Source organism: Seriola dumerili, unplaced genomic scaffold (genome assembly GCF_002260705.1).
Source record: "Seriola dumerili isolate Sdu_G_001 unplaced genomic scaffold, Sdu_1.0 BDQW01000138.1, whole genome shotgun sequence".
Taxonomy (NCBI): domain Eukaryota; kingdom Metazoa; phylum Chordata; class Actinopteri; order Carangiformes; family Carangidae; genus Seriola; species Seriola dumerili.
The window spans coordinates 19,528,278-19,550,666 of NW_019174393.1; the positions used below are offsets into that span (position 1 = coordinate 19,528,278).

Consider the following 22,389-nt stretch of genomic DNA (forward strand, 5'->3'; position numbering starts at 1 on the left):
AACTGTGTTTTAGTACACTGTATTTTATTATTATTATTATTATTTTTTAAGCACATCATTTTATGTAAATTTTTAATCTCAGACTTCCTTGTGTTTAATACCAGTGTGTCACCAATGAGGCCCAAAGAAGCATAGAGTATCACAGTGTTAATGGCTTCATAAACAGACTCTGCTGCTGCATGTTGTACAGATGTGTGTTTTTGGACTTCACTGGCCTGATGCATGTTCTCTTCATGCCTGTGTGGGGTTCCTCTGAGTACTCCGGCTTCCTCCAAAAACATGCAGGTTAGTTGGCGTTTCTAAAGTTAGTATGAATGTGAGTGTGAATGGTTGTTTGTCCGTATATATCTGTAGTAACTTATGATCTGTGTCGGAGGGTAATGTTAATTATCTGAAATAAAAGATTGCGGCAGTTTGGTGTTATCGACAGGTTTGAGTAAATGTGTTTTCTCAGATTTTCATTCAATATTTGCTGATTTTCTTTTCACATTCTCAGATTTTTTGTTTATTTTCATGTTTATCTTTATTCAGTGTTCTCAGTTTTCCAATAAAATGCCTTGTGGTGGTAATATAATTTTTGTTCTGATGCAGATGAGACATTGTTTTACAACAGTTTGGACAAACCTGAGGGATCCGTAAGACTGTATTACTGTATACACACTAAAGGTACAGATACAGGTAAGATGCACCATGTTATTGCAGGTCCACCCCCACCTTGGTCTTTCTCCCCATATATCTTGTCTAGCTCCACCTCCAAGTGTCAAATATTTATTATTATGCAGGTTGTGTATAGGAGTTTTATAATATGTCATGTTATGTCATGTTATTTGTACATTTTGCTATTGCTACATATTTCACGTTAGCATAGGCAGCTGTTTACTTACAAGTCTAGAAGAAACGTTGTGAGGTCAGCATCAAACTTTATTCCTTTACTCACCAACCGCTGTCTCCAGAGGTGGAAAACAACCCTCTTGTTTTGCTTCTATTCCCTTCACTTTTTTTCTTCTACTGAAGTTAGCATGCTAACCGGTTAGCCCCAGCCCAGTCCTACTATCTCGTCACTTTCCGATACTGAGTCACTGTAGCCTCCAGTCTGTTCTGAACACGTAGCTGCTCAGAAGATGTATTATGACCTCTTGTCTTATAGATGTAACAATGGCTGAAGCTCTTGGCAAGACTGGTAAGTTAAATAAGCTGTTAAATAAACCAGATAATATAAGGGCAAAATGTGACAAGAAAAAAATCTAAAATATAACAAGTGAAAATAAAGTATCTATTACTAATGATGCTTAAATTCTGGAAACACTGCTATAACTTTCTTTCTGTGGGGTGGGCAGTACCTCACCCTGACCTTCTTTCATTCATCAACATTTTTCAATCACATTCAGTTCATATCATATAACTCCACCAAAACTTTCACCCTGACACCCTGACTGTGTGTGTGTGTATGTATGCGTGCGTTTTTGTTAACTCTTTAGGACCTTTTCTTGTACAAACACTGACCTTGGTCCTCAATGGGATCAAAGCCTGGCTGTAATGAGGTAAAACATCATCTCTGAAGTCATAGTTAAGGTTAGGGTTTTGGGTTTGGCTGTCCACAGTGAATGGAAGCCAGTGCAATGTCCTAACAAGGATAGTTGTGCAAACTTGTGTGTTTGTGTGTGTGTGTGTGTGTGTGTGTGTGTGTGCGTGTGTGTGTGTGTGTGTGTGTGTGTGTGTGTGTGTGTGTGTGTGTGTTAGTGTGGAGGTTCAGCCTCAACAGGCGGGGTGGAAGCTCTTTGCCTTTGTAAGTCCCTTTTATCTTTTCCTCTTGTGTCCTGGTGGACTGTCCCCACTGAGCTCAGGACCTTCACCTGCAGGCCTGTTTGAAGGATATCTCTTCAGACTGCCACACATCTGCTTCAGATTCCAGCTGCTGCCTGTCGGACACAAGTGTCAAGATGCCACTGTCCCGTTCTTTGTCCATGACGTCCCTGAGTGGGGTGCTGCCGGCCTGGGAGGAGGATGAGCTGCCTGTGGAGGACCTGTTACTCTTTGAGGTGGCCTGGGAGGTCACCAACAAGGGTAAGTCTGACCAGAAATCTGTGGCTTCTGACTATCACAGGTGTATTGATTTGTTCATTTCCAAAAGAAATGAGATGTTTCAAGTGATATTGATATTGTATTTTTACATTTCACATTATTCATTACACACACAGTCTGTGTATTTCAGGTGTTTGAATATAGCTTTCATTTCAAATCAGCCACACTGAAGTGAAAACATGAAGTGATGTTGGCAGGAAGTACTGCACAATAAAAATACAATATTTCATTTAAAGTAATCGATGAAATCATCTCACTAAGGCAGAAATTAGCACTTTAAAAGCTGGTTGTATTGGTAATATTTTGTGTAAAACTGCGACTCTTTGCCCCTCAAAGAGCAAATATTGAAATCTGCTCAGAGTGGAGTCAGAGTCTGCTCCCTCTGAAGAGTTAAACATTAAACTGCAGATAAGTAATGAAAGAGCAGATACTCCTGTGACCGTCTCATTCGTCTGAGGCTAATATGTGTCATGAATATAATTAAAGGCAAACATGAGAAAGTTAATTTGATGGGGAACCAACTGGATGAATAAATTGTCCATCATGGACTTAAGCTCCTTAGATCACCAAGTGTTGGTGACAGTGGCTCACCCGCTGCCCTGTGTTTGTCTGGGGTTGTGAAGTCAAATCAGGGTTTTAGCAGCAGCTTGGAAGTGACTGCTGGTTAATATATAGTTTTTATTAGACCACGTTTTAGTCATTGTTTCTAACTTGTTCCGTTGTCGTGACCACAGAAACAGAAAAACATGTCAATGAGAACTGTCCTGAGAACATTATTTCCTAACTACTGAGTACTCATGTAATGATGTAATATTAACATAGTAATAATGTGGTAGTGACTACTGAGTACTCATGTTATAATTTAGTAATAACATAGTAATGACTACTGAGTGCGCATGTTATAATGTAGTAATAATGTAGTAATGACTACTGAGTACTCATGAAATAATGTAGTAATAACGTAGTAATGACTACTGATTACTCAGTAATGACTACAGAGTATTCACGTAATAATGTAGTAATTACTACGGAGTACTCGTGTAATAATGTAGTAAGAATATAGTAATAACTACTGAGTACTCATGGGTCAGAATGTCAGCATGATCCCATCACAAGATGGTCTCTAGTTTTATTTAATTATAAATGTATTCATGTATCTTCTGGTGTGGTTCATAGGTGCTCAAGGACACCACAATTAAGTAATGAAATAAAATGAATGGTGTAATTATACTACTCCCCGTCAAGTTTAATTTTTGGGGGCTACTTTCATTATTTTGATGCACACATTTCGGTCATATTTACACAAAAAATTATTTTAGTTACATTTCCCAAAATAATACATATAGCATATAACGCACTGGCAAGTCATTTCACTAACCAACCTAGGCAAAAATACTTTATCCAAAATTAACTCTTGACCTCAAACCCTAAAATCATCATCAAGTCATGAAATCGTATTGGAATATTGATATTTGGAGAAAAATGCATCAGTTTTCCTTTCAGTTTTATGCTTTTTCTGCACTCTGTCTATCATTCTGTTAATCAGTTAATCAGAGACACAGTCAGAGGTTACACATGACACTGTCAGTTTATGAGACAGTATGTTGTATGAAGTAGCCTCCATGTGATCATCACATCAATAATAAATAGTTGCTTTGTTGCAAGAGAAATATTCATGTCACTTGACAGCAGTTGCACCTACGAAATCAATATTATTGATATTGATATTGATATAATATTATTTTCAATATATATATTTTTTTTTTACAGAAACCATAGAGTTTTGAGTCCTGAATGCAAGTCTAGTGTTTATATGCATCCAATTCATAATGTGGTCATGTTGTCAAACAGTTTAGAGGTCATTGGTCAGTCTGCTGTTTTCTTTGCCTTCACCTCTTACATAACCGCCGCTCTCTGATGCAGTTTAGACGTCATTATAGGCTCAGTGATTGTTGACGGTCTTTCATATCAATATTTGTCTTTTTGTTGCCAAGTGAGAGACATGAGAAACATTTCCACGTGTTTAAAAAACACACAAAATACTACAGCATCAACCTCGTGATGAAGATTCAACAATTCTGAACATTCAGAAGGAATATTTAGAGTCATACACATCCTACCTACTGTAGTGGGAACTACTGCAGAGGTGGTTTTGAGAACTTTGGCAGGTGATGGTCTGTCTGTCTGTCTGTCTGTCTGTCTGTCTGTCTGTCTGTCTGTCTGTCTGTCTGTCTGTGGACAGATCTTGTCATGGTGATATATCACAACCGTGCCAGTGACATTCAGAGGAATGTCACTGGAGCGGAGTTGGGACCAAAATGTTCAAAGATAGGTGTGGTGTGATCCATGAGTATTGAATGCTCAGAACAAAAATTACAGAAGTGCAACAACAAAAGTTTACTTCAGTAAAAGTCAAAAAGTAAAAGTTTGCTCCATTCAAACCATGTCACAGACCTGTCTGACTTCAATAATAATAGGTAACCTTTGACCTTTGTTGATATGTTGAAGGAGAACAGGGTTGTACAGGGATGTAAAAGTGCATGACCTTCATCTTTGTTGATGACATTAATATTGAAATGTACAACAGAAGTTAAACAATGTGTCTTTTCCTTCCACTGTGTGTGAACATGTAGTTGGAGGAATCTACACTGTGATCCAGACCAAGGCTAAGATCACAGCGGATGAATGGGGGGAGAACTATTACATGATGGGACCGTACTTCGAACAAAACTTCAAGACCCAGGTGGAAGCCTGCGAGCCCCCAAACCCCAACATCAGGAAGGCCATGGATTCTCTGATCCACAATGGCTGCCAGGTCTGAGAGAGCGAGAGAGTATGTGTGTTTGTGTGTGTGAATGAGCAGGGACAGCTACCTGAGATTTATATTGTCTTAATAAGTGTGGTTAAGTTTGGAGTGGACCGTCCTTTAATCAGAGACATGGTAGTTCTAACTCTGCCTCCTCCTGTCTATATGTCATAGTGTCCTTGAGCAAGTAACTGAACCCAAATTAAAATTGTCCTCGATGAGAAACATTGTAATCCACAAAAGTCTCTGCCACATGAAGGACAATTAATGTCCTCAAGTCAAAAACAATATATAACAATATTGCTACTCTTACAGCTAGTTGTACAGCTGCTACTGCAGCTGACAGCACCATCACTACTCCGACTTCTGTGTTGCTTTTTCTAATACTGATACTTATTCCAATATAATTGCTACTACTATACAACTACTATATATATATATATATAAGTTTGTAGTTATATAGTGATTTATACAATTTTACCACAATGTATTATTGATACATAAATTGCCACATATATTTACATATATGGAATATCAATATTATCTCTTTATCTTGTTTTGAAAAAAATTGTGTAAATTTTAAAATTTATTTGCAAGTTCATCACACACATTTAACTATATTATATCACATACATGTTGTTAACCTTGTTGCATGTAAATATGATTTAGATTCTACCAACCCAACACTGTCACTGGTGCTTGTGCAGCCTCTCAGTGTGTTAACCACATTGTCAGTGAAGAGACCCACCCACTGATCGAAGGCCACTAGATGGTGATCAAACACCAGAGAGAGACCCTGATGATCCAGGGATGTGACATGTTGTGTGGTCCAAATGAAAACCTGCAGCCTCGAGAGTTAAAAAATAAAAGATTTTTACTTTATCTCTTTGAGCTTCTTGCACTTGACTAGTTCTACATAACTACATTTATAAGCCTATTTATTTCTATAAAATAGTTTTGGTGTGTAAATTACGGCATATGTCATTATAGCTATGATGTGCCTCCATATATAAAGAATTAATTCTAGTCAAGGCTCAGTTGCAGGGAAATATGTGCAAGATGATGGATAATGCATTTAATTTTGTTCATTTCATGCAATACTGCAGACATAAAGGAAAAGAAAGGAATTTAAGGGGGATTTTAAATGTAATACTTTACCTTTTAACTTTGACTTTTTTAAGTATTTATGTTTTTAATTCTTCTACTCTAAGACATTTAAAACTTTTCCCACTGTTACTGACCAGTGATGCAAGTCAGCTGTGTGTCTGCCAGACTGCCTTTGAGCAAGACACTTGTTAGTGTCTTATTATAGCATGTTCCCATGTATCAAAGCACAGTGGAAATTTTAAAAAATGTGTAACTTTCTACAAAAGTACTTTCAGTGGATCTTCTCTGTCGATGCTGACGCTGCAGGTTCATTTTGGCCGCTGGCTGATCGAGGGCAGCCCCTACGTGATCCTGTTCGACATTGGCTCTGCTGCCTGGAACCTGGACCGGTGGAAGGGGGACCTGTGGCAGACCTGCAACATTGGCCTGCCCTACCATGACCGAGAGGCCAACGACTCGCTCATCCTGGGCTCCTTGATCGCCTGGTTCTTCAAAGAGGTCAGCTGGTATTCAGCCTGTTGATCAGTCACTCCCTTCATGTAGTTACAGTGTGAACTTATGTTATTTGGTGTTTTCCAGCTGACGGACAACCTCGGAGACAAACCAAATGTCATTGCTCATTTCCACGAGTGGCAAGCAGGACCTGGGCTTATTCTCTCCCGCTCCCGCAAGATTCCCATGGCAACCGTATTCACAACACATGCCACCCTGCTGGGACGATACCTGTGCGCTGGGAATGCTGACTTTTATAACAACCTGGACAAGGTGAGAGTGTTCAATTCATGTCTCTGTCCTTACTGAAGACAGAAAAACAGTCTGACAGTTCTACAATCTTTTTTTTTTTTTTTTTTTTTTTTTTTTTTTTTTNACACATGCCACCCTGCTGGGACGATACCTGTGCGCTGGGAATGCTGACTTTTATAACAACCTGGACAAGGTGAGAGTGTTCAATTCATGTCTCTGTCCTTACTGAAGACAGAAAAACAGTCACTGACAGTTCTATAATCTTTTTTTAGACATAACATCTCCCTGATGGAATACGTTTCAAAATCACAGAAAAGAAAAACATTGCTGGAACCAGAATACCAAATTACATTTTAGTAGTCAAGGGTCAAAGGTCAAGAATGTGGTGACCTCATAAAACATGGTTTTGGCCTTGTGAATGCCGTGGCCTGAAGGATGAAAGTTTGCTCCTGAACCCATTTCAAGTCGTATAATAAGAATCTGTCTCTACCAAGTCAGATCTGATATTTATTTGAATACTATTTTTTAAAAACATTGTTTTGATTTTGACAGCAGGATAACCTACAATTTTGGAATCATAGAATAGAATATGTTTCTCATACTGCTGATGTGATTTGCCATGAGTGATTATTACCTCTGCCAAGGAGGCTGTGTTTTTTTGTTTGTCAACAGGATTATGCAAAAGATACTGAACTGATTTGTACTGAACTTGGTGGAGGGATGGGGAATGGGCCGGAGAAGAATCCATTACATTTTTGTGCCTATCTGGTGAAAGAGGCGGATTCTATTAACATTGCAAGACAGGGTTTTTTTCTTTTTTTTTTTTTACATGTTCATGAATTTCTCAGTAATATTTGGATCTTGGTATAAAAACATCAGACATATTTAAGATGTTGAGATCTCTGAGTTTGTACAGTTTGGTGCAGATCCTGATCCAGATCCAGATAATAATCCAGATCTGAATATGGAGCTCTATCTAGTTATGGAGCTGTGATATTTCTGATATTTCCACGAGAATGTGTTACCATGACAACATATGCCAGATTCATTTTCACATTCCAAGGTTCAGGCCAAAAATCGCAGCCTTTTACAGCCACTTAGAGCATCATTAGTGATGCTGAGCTGTGTGGAGGGGTCAGGGTGATGTTTGTGATTGGCTCTGCTCTGCTCAGATCCTAAAGGTCAGCATGGACCTAAAGGCCACTCACTGGCTGAATGGATAATTGACAAACACCTTGTCTGTCAATTATCCATTCAGTCTGAACAGGAAGTCCAGATGAACTTCAGCTACTCTGTCAATAGAATCATATCAATATGCATTTTCAGCTCTGTTGACTGTGACACACTCTGCAGCCAGCATGTAAAATAGGATAAATAGTAATTATATTATATATAATTATATTATGTTGCATCATTTTCTGTTTTTTGCATGCTCTGCTCACTCAAACACACACACTCATGCAAACACACAAATAGATGCATGTAAACTCAAATACACAATATTTCATACAGGTCTTGTATTTTCATGCTTTCACATAGCATTTCTAATCAGAATGATAGAAACTTTGATAAACTGCTGGAATACTGTAATAAGACACATGAAAAAAAAACATGAATTTATTTTAAGGACGATATCTCACATCATGTTATGTTGTTGTGTTTCACAGGTTGTTGTGTTGCTGTGTTCACAGCTTGGTGTGTGAGGCTACAGGATGTAGCTATAGCTGTGATAAAACAAGACAGCGTTTTAATATATATATATATATATATCTATACCTCCATCCCCCATCAAACCACAGGGCCTGGTGATGCTGCACTGGCTGTGTTTCTGCCACTATATGTTGGAAGTGCAATACAGCTAATATGTGAGCTATAGTACAGTTTACCAGAAACTCTTTATAGTGTATGCATCAGTACACAAAGACATTTATGAGGCAGGTTTCTCATGTGACCGGATTACTGTAATCTATTTACAGATTCTGATGGTTTAAATATCACAGAAATTAGATACTTTACAATCACGACACTCCAGTGAGGCACAGTCTGTAAAATCACAGTTCAATCTTATTTTTTCACTTTCAGTGTGTGAATATTAACAGTTTTTGTAAATGTAAAGGTTAAAAATGAGAATCCTTGAAATAATTGCCCCTAAAACTGTCACCGCCACTTCTCAATCTCTTTCTCTCTCTCCATGTGTGTGTGTGTGTGTGTGTGTTGCAGTTCAACATTGACAAGGAGGCAGGTGAGAGACAGATCTACCATCGTTACTGTCTAGAGAGAGCTGCAGTCCACTGTGCTCATGTCTTCACCACAGTCTCCCAGATCACTGCTGTGGAGGCCAACCACATGCTGCACAGGAAGCCAGGTGAGGAAGCTTTCACTAATTCAGTATTGGATTACCTGCAGTTTGGTTGGTCACTCTGTAGGTCTGATCATCTGTCCAACAAATAAAGTATGAATATTCATGGTCCCCGGAGGATGAAGCCAGAGTTTTGCTGACCCCCTCTAGCACCACCTTCAGGGCAAACTGACCAATTATGCCTACTGTCATTAAAGCCCTCCTGTTGCTGTGTTGATGGTACAGATGTAGTGACTCCAAATGGGCTGAATGTGAAGAAGTTCTCAGCCATGCACGAGTTTCAAAACCTGCACTCCACCAGCAAGGCCCGCCTCCAGGAGTTTGTCAGAGGACACTTTTATGGGTGAGGGTTTTTTATTCATGCAGCTCTGATCTCATGTCATTCATATTTTGTAGATAGATAGATAGATAGATCTTCATTAAAACTTATTGTGACTCTTTTCCTCCTGGCAGTCATCTGGACTTCAACCTGGAGAAGACTCTTTTCTTCTTCATTGCTGGACGCTATGAATTCTCCAACAAGGGAGCTGATATTTTCCTTGAATCACTGTCCAGACTCAACTACCTGTTGCGGGTGATGTCCTTAGGTTTTATGCATACAGGACTAATTCAGCATGTGTTCCTGTCTAAATCCTTAGTTATTGTCCTGTCCCCCTTTGTTCTTCTCTCTCTTCATAGGTCCACAGAAATGATGTAACGGTGGTAGTGTTCATCATCATGCCTGCCAAAACTGACAACTTCAATGTGGAATCACTGAAGGGGCAGGCGGTACGCAAGCAGCTCTGGTATGTCATACTGTAGTTTGAATAACAGTCCAACACCAACATAAGTAGATGATACTATACATGCAGCATGCACATTTACATATGAAACATTTGACTAACAACTCCAACCCAGATCAGGTACAATGACTAGGCAGGAAGGCAGATTTGCCACCAAGCACTTTAGGAGCACTTGTGCACCTGCTTACTCTTGCAAATATCCAATCAGCAAATCAAGTGGCAGTGGTACAATGCAGATACATCAGGAGCTTAAATTAATGTTCACATCAAATATCAGAATGGGGAAAAATGTGAAGACAAGGTGATCACTTACCTCTTATAGTGAAACATCTTCAAGCGTAAAAAGGAGATTTTTTTCAGGTGATCCACAGTAACATAGTTTCATTTTCAAAAAATAAGGTTGTTCTTAGAACGTCAGTGGGATTGAAACCACAGAAAGAAGATCCTACTTGGATGTTGTCATTGCTTCCAGTGAGAGACAGGGTGATGTTGGTGTGGTGTTGTTCGTCAATGGTGAGTGCGTCGAGAAGTTGTCGAGAAGCAAAGTAAAGGTTTTTGGCACAACTTCACCTACTTCCAAGGTGTATGCAGAAAGGAAAAAGCAGTCTAAAGGGTTAAAACTCCAGCAACACTTACAGTAAAGATCATCTCAGTGACTTTGGGTGTGGTATGATTGTTGGTGCCAGACTGGTTCAAGTTTTTCTCCAAAAAACTGCTGATCTCCTGGATTTTCACACTCAACAGTCTCTAGAGATTTTACTCAGAATGGAGCAACAACAAAAGCATCCAGTGAGCAGCAGCTCTGTGTTGATGAGAGAGGTCAAAGGTGAATGGACAGACTAGTTGGACTGGACAGAAAGGCTACGGTCACTCAGATAACCACTCTTTACAACTGTGCTGAGCAGAGAAGCTTCAGAGTGAACATGTCAAACCTACAACAGCAGAAGACCAGGTCAGGTTCCACTTCCTGTTACCAAGACCAGAAACCTGAGGCTGCAGTGGACACAGACTCACCAACACTGGACACTGGTGGTGTGATGGATGGTTTGGGGAATGTTATCTTCCTAATACCAATCAATCATGGTCTGAATGTCTCAGTCTATCTGAGTATTGGCAGGAGATTGGCAGCATGAATATGCAGCTGACAAATCTGCAGAGATGATGTGATGCAGTCATGTCAACATGGATATTCTAATGGTGTGATTTTGACGAACCTAATGGCATCAACAACTACTACCTATCATGTTATATGGTTTGAAAGACTTGTTACCACTCGAGCTGTTGGGGGTTAAGCAACTTGCTCAAGGGCACCTCAGCAGCTGCTATGAAAGAAGGCAAGCACTGCTTCCTCAGTCCTACCCAGGTTTGTGCTGCTGGTCCAGGAACTGACTGGACCACTTCTCCAACTTCAACAATTATAGGATGGTTTCTCAAACTCTAGGCCATTAAATTCAGAATGACTGGCTCAGTCTAATATGATTTCGGTGAGTTTGGGATTGAATGAGTTTTGGTTTAACAATGCAGTTGAAGCTTTCTGATGCAGGTTTGTATTTATCTCTCACAGGGACACAGCTCACACCGTGAAGGAGAAGTTTGGAACAAAGCTGTATGATGCTCTGTTAAAGTAAGTATATTGATACTGTATGTGAACCCATAGCTTTATTGATTTTGGTGAGGGATTACATTGATGTGAAATTGCTGAGTACATCAACACTGTTCTTCTGTGACAAATGATTGTATTGTCTGCTCTGTCCTCAGAGGGAATATCCCTGACATGAACTCCATCCTGGACCGAGACGACTTCACCATAATGAAGCGAGCCATCTATGCCACTCAGGTACTGGAGCCTGTTTGTGTTTCTTCTTCATACTCCATTTAAATAAGTAATAACACACTTTTCGGTTGCATTTCTGCCATCTATTGTGTACAAAATTCTAATATTTACTTCATTTGAATGACTTACATAGTCAGCAGGTAGTAAAGTTTCAATGTAATGTATTGCTGTTCTCTAAACTCAGGCACTCAAGCCTCTTACCCCTCTGTATTCTCACTTTAACAAAGCTTTATTTTCCCATAATACCCACAGTCCTGTTCAACCCTCAATGTCCTGACATAAATCTATGAATTGCAAACTCCATACAGATCTACAATAGACTAGGCCAACCCTATAATCTGGAATGTCAGTGACTGATTGACTGACTGACTGACTGACTGATGAGCACTTTCAATACACTGAGCCTCTCCTCCATTACAGCAAATAAATTACTTTCATTCCAATATCATTATTACTAAAGGAGGCAGAGAAATAACTAAACAGACACACAGAGCAGAGAGAGCAGGAGAGAAGGAGGGAGAGAGAGAAGTCATTGGTAACGAGGCTTCATACTAACCACTATGACCAACTCTACATATCAAACAGAGGGAGTTAGACATAAAAACCTGCCTCTTATAAAAGTCTGTGACATTCTGGAGTTGAAGAAAATAAAGACTAAACTGTTGTGGATCCAGACGGACGCTGTGCTCTGTGTGACAGACTGAATAAGGAAGACAGACTGTCTCTTCTAACTTGCTCCCTGAGTGATCATGTTGCAGTAAATCCAGCTGAAATCACAGCTCAGTCTTTGTCTTTCAATTATGTGTTTAGTATTTGGCAGACGATATCGCAGTTATAAAATCAGGATTTGACCATAGGTCCAGATATGTACTAGGTTTAGACCTATGGAAAGGAAAGTCACTAAAGGTGTCTGAAAAGTCAGTAATTCTAGCAACAAGGGCAACACCGCCTGTATATGCCCCCCTGATGATGTTCAATTCATTTTGAAAGAACAAGAGTGGGGGAACTCCATCGTTTAGCCTGCCGACCAATGCTTAAACGTCATCACCCAGTCAGTCAGTCAGCAACATCTGTGTTCATAGAAAATTGAAAAAAATCTGGAGGATAAATTTCCACCAGCATGCTCTCTGTTTTCATTAGATAAGGTATTTCCTCAGGACAGATCAATGCAGGCGATGGCCCCTGCTGTGGATGAATTATAAAAGGACATGAGGGGGATTCCACTGAGCAAAAACCATGAATGAACATCAGCGCTGTAACCAAGCCAAGCGTGGGTTAATTACCCTCCTCTGCCCCAGACCATGGGGTCAATAGACTGTCTGTGTCGAAGTGATGTATGTTACAGCACAGTGCTACGAGTGCAGAACCTATACAAAGGTCTTTCTCAATTAAATGAACACATGCCAGTGTCAATATTTCATTTGTCGGAAATGGAGTGCAAGTGGTATTGACCACAAAAGTGTGAGGGGAGTGATGGAACGGAGACTCGTTCCGATCCGTGATTGGGGGAAGTACTGTTGTATTATTTTTCTATTTGTCATTTTTTCATCCTCCCCAGCCCCCTCCCACCCCACGGTTCAGCCTTGTTTATTTCACTAACTTTTATCACATTGAGGAGGATGTTTTACTGAACAGTTGCTCCTCCTTCAACCAGCAACATATGAAGAATTCTTATATATTTACTGACACTTCAGAAGTTGCGTTTGTGTATATTTGTGGTGATTGTGCATAATTGAAAAAAAAACATATTTTCTTTCCTCTTGCCATAGTTTTGATGTCCAGGGTTTCAGATATATCTGTAAGCTACAGCCTAATACAATGGAGGTGAAAGGAAAAACATTTGCAGTGTTAACACCATCTCACAGATAAACCAGAGACCTCAGAGTGAACAGTTTACATTCAACAGACATGTACATGTTCTGTTTCGATATTGGTTCAAAATAATTGCTTTTGATTACCTATACAGCTCACATGAATATGAGTTCCTCAGCATGTATGGATTCTGATTTAAAAACAGAACTACAGATTAGTAATCATTAAATTATATCTTTTCAACCGTCCTGAGGTTATTCTTATTATATCTTACTTAGATCTTGTGATAGTGTTTTTTAGAGGAATTACTCTTAAAATGTGGTATCTTTGTAGTGGGAAAAAACTATTCTAACCATATGGAATAATTTCATCCCGTTGTTAGCATTTCTTACTGTCTTACATGTGTTTAAACCATCTGAGCTAAAGCTACTGTGTTTGCATGTGTGTTTGTGTTTGTGTACGTGTGTGCACATGTGTGTGTGTATTCATCTATCCAGCCTTTTGGTGTGTTATTTCCATGGGCTGAGGAACAGGAGCGTTGTTCTAGTTTGTAAGCGTTGTTGTTTGTTATAAGGTTCAGGGAGATCTTATGCACTTGATGCTTCACCTGGTGATTAGCCAATTACAGTCAGCCATAGTGCTCACATTTTGAAATAGAGGTCTGTTTGTCTGAGCCAAGATGACAAATTTGTTCATTTTTTTAAAGTAATATTTTTGGCCATTTTATGCCTTTATGAGATAGTAGCAGTGGAGGCGGATGGGAAATTCAGGGAGAGTAGTGAAATGACACGCAGCAAAAGGTCCGGCTGGCCGGGTGGTATGCGCCTTAACCATTCAGCCATCAGGTTGCTCCACAGATTTGTTCATTTAATCGAAAAAAAAAGTACTTGATCCAGCAATTTAAAGTCATATTTTATCTTTCAATGTGTCCATGCATGCAACATTCTTCAGTTTGTCACATGACTAGGTACAATGTACAGCAAAGAGAGAAAGTTGACGCTTCCTTCCACTGAGACACAGGAGAAGACTTTTAGTGCTCTGTACCTGCAGAGACATGAATCCTCTGTCCAGTGATGTTCACAGCAGACTATGTCATTCAGTTTTTTTATCCTGATGCAATGGGAATTAACTGTATTGACTGATTAGTCGATTAACATTATTATCCCTGAGGTGATATTGATTGGCAGTGTGGGCATAAGACCGCAAGCTAGGAAGCAAAGATTGAAGCAAAGATGAAAGAATCGTCAATATCTTAAAAAGGATGATATAATTCAGGAAACTGTCCCCCTTTAAAATGATGAAAATATAACCATGACTATCAGGATTCACTTTGACCTTTCCCTGCTCCTGTCGTCCCTCTTGTGTTGTTTCCCTGTTTTCAACATATACTTCCCACTTCCTGCTGCAGAGACACAGCCTCCCTCCAGTGACCACTCACAACATGCTGGATGACTCAACAGATCCCATCCTGTCCAACGTCAGACGCATTGGCCTCTTCAACTCCAGGAACGACCGCGTCAAGGTACACATCACATCCTCTGAACTTCATGTTTAGGCTATGATATAATTTTGAGAATAAAATCATAATATTACAAGAATAAAGTTGTAATTTTAGAGGGGAAACATCAGAAGCTTTGAAATGAGGAACGTGGAGCATCCTGTGAAGTTCTTCTTTAGCAGAGGTTTCACAAATAAGGAGATACTTCATGTCTTGGCTCATTATCATCATCATCACCAGCATCATTGGCATCATAATCATCATCATCAGGGCATTGAAAAGATTGTGAAGAAACTGAGTCTATTCTATTGTTAGACGAACAAACAGCAGCTGCCAGAAGCAGCTCAGGCTGACACTGACTCTCCTTTGACCTGTTTGGTTGGTTGATGTAATATTCCTAAAAATTATGTTTTTTTTTCAAATTTTACATTTCATTCATTGGGATATTATGACTTTTCTCTCGAAATATCACAGATTTCTTTTTTTCCTCAATGTGGCCCATATGCTCCCTCACAATAAAGTGTGTTCTATGAGAAAAAAAGCATCAAAACATCAATAAACAACTGTTGACTGTAACTGTCCAATAAAAATCAGCAGCTTCATGTGAAAAGACATCCAGTGAATAGTGATTTCTAGCAGCAAAAATTTTCCCATTAAGAAAGTTATTGCTCATATTCTATTTTTCAGTCACATCTTCCCCTGAGGGATGACTGTATCTGCTGTTATATATATATTTATATATATAGTGCAAAAAGTTTAACATTGTATACGAGAAAAAATAAAATCGGTCTGAGGCGTGACAATAGATGAGAAAGTCACAAGGCCACCGGAACATCAAGAACCATCCTCAGTGAACCATGAATATAGTTTAAGATCTCTATCGTAACATGCTGCAGCTGACGATAAGTCTAAGTCTATCCTGTTGAGTTGATAAGTGGAAAGTAATTGCAGATGGTGACTAACGAACATATTTACTTCCACACACTCATGTTTTTATTCTCTCTCTCCTCCTCCTCCTGTCAGATTATCTTCCACCCTGAATTCCTGTCCTCCACCAGCCCCCTGCTGCCGATGGACTATGAGGACTTTGTTCGTGGCTGTAACCTCGGAGTGTTCCCCTCCTACTATGAACCATGGGGATACACACCTGGTAGACTTTCACCCTCACGTTGAAACTTATCATATGCAAGTGTAGCTGCATTTAGACACTAGGAATGTTCCTAATGACTAGTTTCCCTGACAATTAAATGGAAATTTAAATTGAGACTCGTCATAAAGTGAGAAAACAATCAGAAAACAGTCAAAACTGCTGTGATGAGCTGCATTATCTTTACATTATCTTTACTGCGTCTGCACATAAACAATATCATATTGTTAGCTGAGTGTGGCTAACGTTAGCAGTGCCAGCAGCCATCTTACTTTGCAGGTTAGTTTCCACATGACTGTGCTAAATGTGGTTACACATGGCTCCAGTCAAATGGTTATATGTTTATTCTGACACAGCCTCCATATGATGAGTTGTCATCTGTCCCACTTCCCACCTTGGTAGTTTACAACATAGGGCATTAGGAGAAGGGGGCTGCATAACATCTTGGATGTAACAGTTAAACAGTGTTGTACATTAATAAAATATTAATAATTAGTTTATTCCATGGTTCAAAATTGTTAATTCACTTCTGGATTTTAGGACAACAAACTTTATCATCCTGATAGCTCCATATTTATAATTCTCTCGAGATGGTTAAATCACATTTACAAAAATGAAATCAGCTTCTACCAGACATTCATTGCCCAAAAATTGTATCATATTCCAAGTGGCCGGCAGCAGCTGTATTGTGTCACCCACCACCCCCCCAAAAAAGAAAAAAAAAGTAAAATGACAACAACAAACAAAATAGGGCTGAGACTGATAATTATTTTCATCAGTGAATAATCTGCCAGTTGTTTTGGTTTAATATATCAGAAAACAGTGAAAAATGTCTGACCAAGAATAGAAAACAAAAATATTCAGGCCACTACACAGAGTTTGAGATTAAGAGAAGCAGCAGATCCTTGCGTTAGAGAAGCTGAAACCATGAAATGTTTTTAGACTGAAATGATTAATTGAAAATAAAAATAGGTGCTAATTAATTTTCTTGTGATGGACTAATCTGTTGTTGCAGCTGTGAAACACTGTGTGTGTTCTCTGACCTGGGTCTTTGTCTGTGTCCAGGTGAATGTGCTGTCATGGGGATTCCCAGTGTGACCACCAACCTGTCAGGATTCGGCTGCTTCATGGAGGAACATGTTACAGACCCTGCTGCCTATGGTACACACACACACACACACACACACACACACACACACACACACACACACAGTCTGAGGCAGCCAACCCAACAACCATTAAGCACAACATTGCTTAGTGCTGCTACAAGTTGACTGTGGTGTTGGCTAACACAAGTAGCTAGCTACTGTTTGATTAAAAAGAAACAAGACTAGGTCTAAACCTATTATATGTCTGGATCTCCTATGGTCAAATCCTGATTTTATAACTGTGATGGCATCTGACAAAATCACCAAACACATAAATGAAAGACAAAGACCGAGCTGTGATTTCAGCTGGATTTACTGCAACATGATCACTCAGAGAAAAAGTTAGAAGAGACAGAATATCTTTCTTTTTTTAAACTGATTTTTTCAGGCTTTTGCCTTATAGTGTGAGAGAGAGAGAGAGAGAGAGAGAGAGAGAGCAGTTAGCAATGACTTCTCTCCCTCCCTCTCTCCTGCTCTCTCTGTTCTGTGTGTCTGTTTAGTTATTCCTCTGCCTCCTTTAGTAATAATGATACATGTTATGAAAGTACTTTATTTGCTGTAATGGAGGCAAGACTCAGTGTATTGGAAGCACTTCTCCTCTTCCATGCAGTTCCCGAGCAGCCAGGAAACCAGAATGGCTCAGTAGACTACCCATGACAAGAGGTGTAGCCCTAAGCCCCCGGTCCTGAACCAGTTTCATACCCAGTCTGTTTGAAAAAAATCTCTAAATGTAGAGACAATGAACTAAGTTGGCAACACTGCAACTGTGAACACACCAGGCCCGGGTCTCAACTGCTTTGATTGGGCACTAAGAGATGTTGACTTGTCACTAACTGCCAGACATTACGCTATAACATGCACTGTTTTATGTAACTTAAAACTAAAGCTATAGAATCTAATAATACATAAGCACATATTTTTTTTACTTTATTGTCATTTTATAAATGATGGTTTATTTCAACTAACTACTCTTTTGTTATATTCTGATCTCCCTCTTGCTTCTCAAATATATTCGAGGAACCTCCTCTCTATGGACCCGCCTCCTTTGGTCTGAGATATCAAATGTGTGTTCCTCCTCAACAACTGATTTTGTCCTTCTCCTCCCCCCTCCCTGTCCTGTTTCTCTCTCTCGCTCAGGTATCTACATTGTGGACCGACGGTTCCGCTCCCCCGAGGAGTCCTGTAACCAGCTGACCCAGTTCATGTTCAGTTTCTGCCAGCAGTCACGGCGTCAGCGCATCATCCAACGCAACCGCACTGAGAGGCTGTCCGACCTGCTGGACTGGAGATACCTGGGACGGGTCTGTTTCTGCTTGATGAGAGGGACACTAACATAATCTTTATCCTGTTTCAATTCAGGTTTATTCTGTATTCATGCCTGCACATACCATTCACATGAAGTAAGTTAAATGGGGTCTTACTGTTGCTGTACATCTTGTGATTGACAGTTCTACATACATGCCCGCCATCTCGCACTGAGCAGAGCTTTCCCAGAGAAGTTCAAGGTGGACCCCATAGCTCCTCTGAAGGTGAGCACTGCTGAACAAAAACATGAGAGAGAGTTTGTGAATGAATGAACAATAGACCGAATACTTTTGCCTACAGGCTCCCATTGTCTAAATTATTGGTTTTAATGCTAGGTTTTAAAGATCCTCCAAACATGTTTTAAATCCTCTGCTGTGATTCATATTTAGATTAACATGCTTTTCACACGTGAAAACATCATCTACTCTTACTTCCTGATTGAGAAATCTGGATCAGGCCTTGAGCCCCGCCCCTGTCCCCACAAATTGACAGGATTGGTTCCTTAGGTTTGTGATGTATGAAACCCTGGCTGTCTGAATCTGTTTTTATGAGACTGTCAATGGTTCACGGCAGTTCAAGGTGGAAACACTCAGTCATGGTGTTGATGATTATTTCACTCATCATATGTCTTGTATTATCTAAAAACACCACAGGGATGTTAACAAGGTTAAACACTTGATTTTCATCAGAGAGGTCTTTAACATTTTGAAACTGCACCTGGATCTGCATCTTCATTTCAATTACTTTATGTGAAGCAGTTCACAGGGAAGAGAAGCTCTTGAAAATGTTATATTCTGTAACACATGTCAGATTCTTTTTATGTAGCAAAGACTAACAGCTGTACTCAGTGGGTTGTTAAGCACAATGTCTCAGTGGTGCTACAAACTGAAAATTACCTTTTGTTCCCAGTAAAAAGTTATTTCCTCTACTTCCACATGCATGTGCATGAAATTCCCTCTTGTGTACTGACTGACACACAGTGCATATTGTTTGATTTTATCCACACTGGTCAGGCTTTAATTGACAGTGTAACATTTGGATGAATGACAACACATCATTTTGGATGGTGCTAAGGCTGAACACCGCTGTGCTACATGAAATAAGACTTTATCCTCTGGTTCAAGGACTGTGACTGATACCATACTTGATACATAATTTTCAGATTTCATATGATTCTGGATTTTAAAGCCACAATTAGATTCAATTTTAGATTAAATACAGATCAAAACATATTCATAATTATATTAATTCATTCATAATTATCTTGTGGAAAAGACAGGAAGAAATAGGTTAATGAAAAAAAGGAAGGGAGTGAGGAAAGAGAGGGAAAAGGAAGGACAAGGGAAAGAAAGTGGAAAAGGAAGGAGTGAAAAAAGCAAGGAAGGGAGTGAGGAAAGACATGGAAAGGAAAAAAAAGTAGAATAGAATGGAAAGAGAAAATATAGCAAAAAGCTAAAATGACGAGAAAAGACAAAAAGTTCCAAGAGGAGGACAAATCTCAGAAGTTGGGCACCTCTTTGACCATTTTGGATTAGCTGGGAGCTCGGGGCGGAGTCAGACCAAGATGGTGACGGTGCGGCAGCTCACCCTGAGTTTCAAAACTGCTCTTCAGAAACCTTCGGGTGACGTCACAGAGGCTACGTCCATCTTCATATATATACTCTATGACATAAACACAAGACTTGATGGAGCAGCTGGTTGTGATGGATAATCTATTTGCAGCACGTTTGAAGTCTCTGCTGGATGGTTTTCATACAAATGAACTGAAAGCTTCTTGGAAAACAGAAAATCCTTTGCAGTATATTCTAGAAAATGATAATAACTGTATTTTTCAATAACTATATCTCCACAGACAGAGGGTTTCCGATACCCACGCCCCTACTCGGTGCCCCCATCTCCCTCAGCCTCCCTCCACTCCACCCCCCACCACAGTGATGTGGAGGACGATGATGATGACGAGCCCTACGATGAAGACGAGGAGGCCGAGAGGGACCGGCTGAATTTCAAGGCTCCCCTTGTGCTGGGTGCTATGCCTGAGGGAAAGAAGAAGCAACCAGGAGAGTCAGGAAATTGAAGAGCAGCAGATTTTACACAGGTTTATCCAGTCACCCAATGCTTCTGTGAGGTGTGTACAGAACGAACACAAAAATAAAATGAATATATGAATCTGATTAACTCACATAGTGTACACTAGTGAGGGAGAGCGCACCTCCCTGCTACAGTAAACTTACCCATCTCCACTGTACTTCTGCTGATGCCAGGTCAAACCTTAAACTTCATCACTTGCATCCAAGGTTTTTTTGAAAGTTTGTGGATTCAAAACAAGATTTAAAAGTCTCTAATGTATTTTGTAGATAGCATTATTTCACTGCCCTAGGTCTCATGAGACCTGGACAGACCTGGACCAAATGCCCTGTAGCCCAGTTTAATTGTGGTGTTCCCCAAGGCTTTATCCTCAGCCCACTGCTGTTTTCAGTGTATGTGGATGTTGTCTACAGCTACTATGCAGATGACACAGTCTTATCTTCTAATGCAATCCAATAATTGTAAAAGGCTAAATAACTGTCTGCCTTAGTTACACAGTGAAATAAAAATGATGCATTTTACAAGTTATAATCCTGTGTCGATGTGTTAATTGTTCAATCATTGCTTGGTTACTGTCAAATGTTCAACATGTCTAACTAGAATCAACCTCCTGGTTGTTTCCTCCATCAACCAGCCCAGTGTAAGGAAATGTAGACACAGTCTCTCCTTCCTGAGTTACAGCACTGAATAATGTCCAGAAGTGTTTTCTCAGAACATTATGACCTTTGACCTTTTGGATATAAAATGTCATCACTTTTTATCCTAGACATTTAGACATTTGTGTCATAATTAGTGAATGAATTAGTGACTTATGGCCAAAAACGTGTTCTGTGAGGTCACAGTGTGACAGGGGTTAATGTGAAGTCACCTGGACCTTTGACCACCATAATCTAATCAGTTCATTCTTGAGACCTAGTGAATCTTGGTGCCAAATTTGAAGAAGTTCCATCAAGACGTTACTGAGATATCGTGTTGACTGTTGCCGGCATGGGGGCTTAACAAGCTCTTGTTTGTATATCAAAATCTTTCTCTTATCTCTTCTTGTAAAACATTAAAATATTTTTGATGACTCATTCTAAACTTGCACATGTATACAGTACTTAAATGTATCCAATCAAATGTAATGTGGGGTAACAAGATAACCAGTCATATTATTCAAAATAATCTCAATCATTAGCTTGTGAGGTGTAAAAGCCAGCAAAGAATTTCATGGGTCTGATGTGCGTGTTTGGATTTCAGTTGGTGAAAACCTTATTTATATTTCCAAAGAAAGTAGTCTAATTTATTCTCTCATCCTGCTCCTGGTCTAACGACAAAGATGGGAGAGGTGTGGGTGGAGATCAGTCATCTTCAGCCACACTGAACAATCCAATTACATTTGTAGGATCTGATTTACATCCCCCTCATACACCACACACATCACATTACTGAGGTCAAACAAATTCTACCAGACATTTTGATGATTATTTCTGCTTTGATGACAAAATGAAGAATATTTTCCAGTCCTGTTGTTTTCAATTCAAGAAAATTGCAAAAAATTAAGTTAAATTAAAAAATTGAACGTACTGTTAACCTTTATGTTGAAAGTGTGTGTGAGTGCGCCTGACGTCTTCAAACAGGTGGGAGATGGTGACCTGGTGCAGGCATAACAACTTGGAGCTGGACGCTCTAAAGACAGTG

General features: G+C 39.6%; 1 protein-coding gene across 1 annotated transcript; it reads left to right on the plus strand.

The window, feature by feature from the left end:
• The first annotated feature begins 1,940 nt into the window (after window positions 1–1,940).
• gys2 (glycogen synthase 2) lies at window positions 1,941–21,173 on the plus strand. The gene is made up of 16 exons (XM_022749574.1): window positions 1,941–2,064; window positions 4,716–4,897; window positions 6,302–6,493; window positions 6,575–6,760; window positions 8,960–9,104; window positions 9,324–9,441; window positions 9,552–9,672; window positions 9,777–9,883; window positions 11,445–11,504; window positions 11,639–11,717; window positions 14,935–15,048; window positions 16,048–16,174; window positions 17,237–17,332; window positions 18,457–18,620; window positions 18,768–18,848; window positions 20,477–21,173. Exons 1-16 carry the CDS (start codon window positions 1,941–1,943, stop codon window positions 20,696–20,698), a joined length of 2,118 nt encoding a protein of 705 aa, XP_022605295.1. The 3' UTR covers window positions 20,699–21,173.
• Window positions 21,174–22,389: the final 1,216 nt, after the last annotated feature.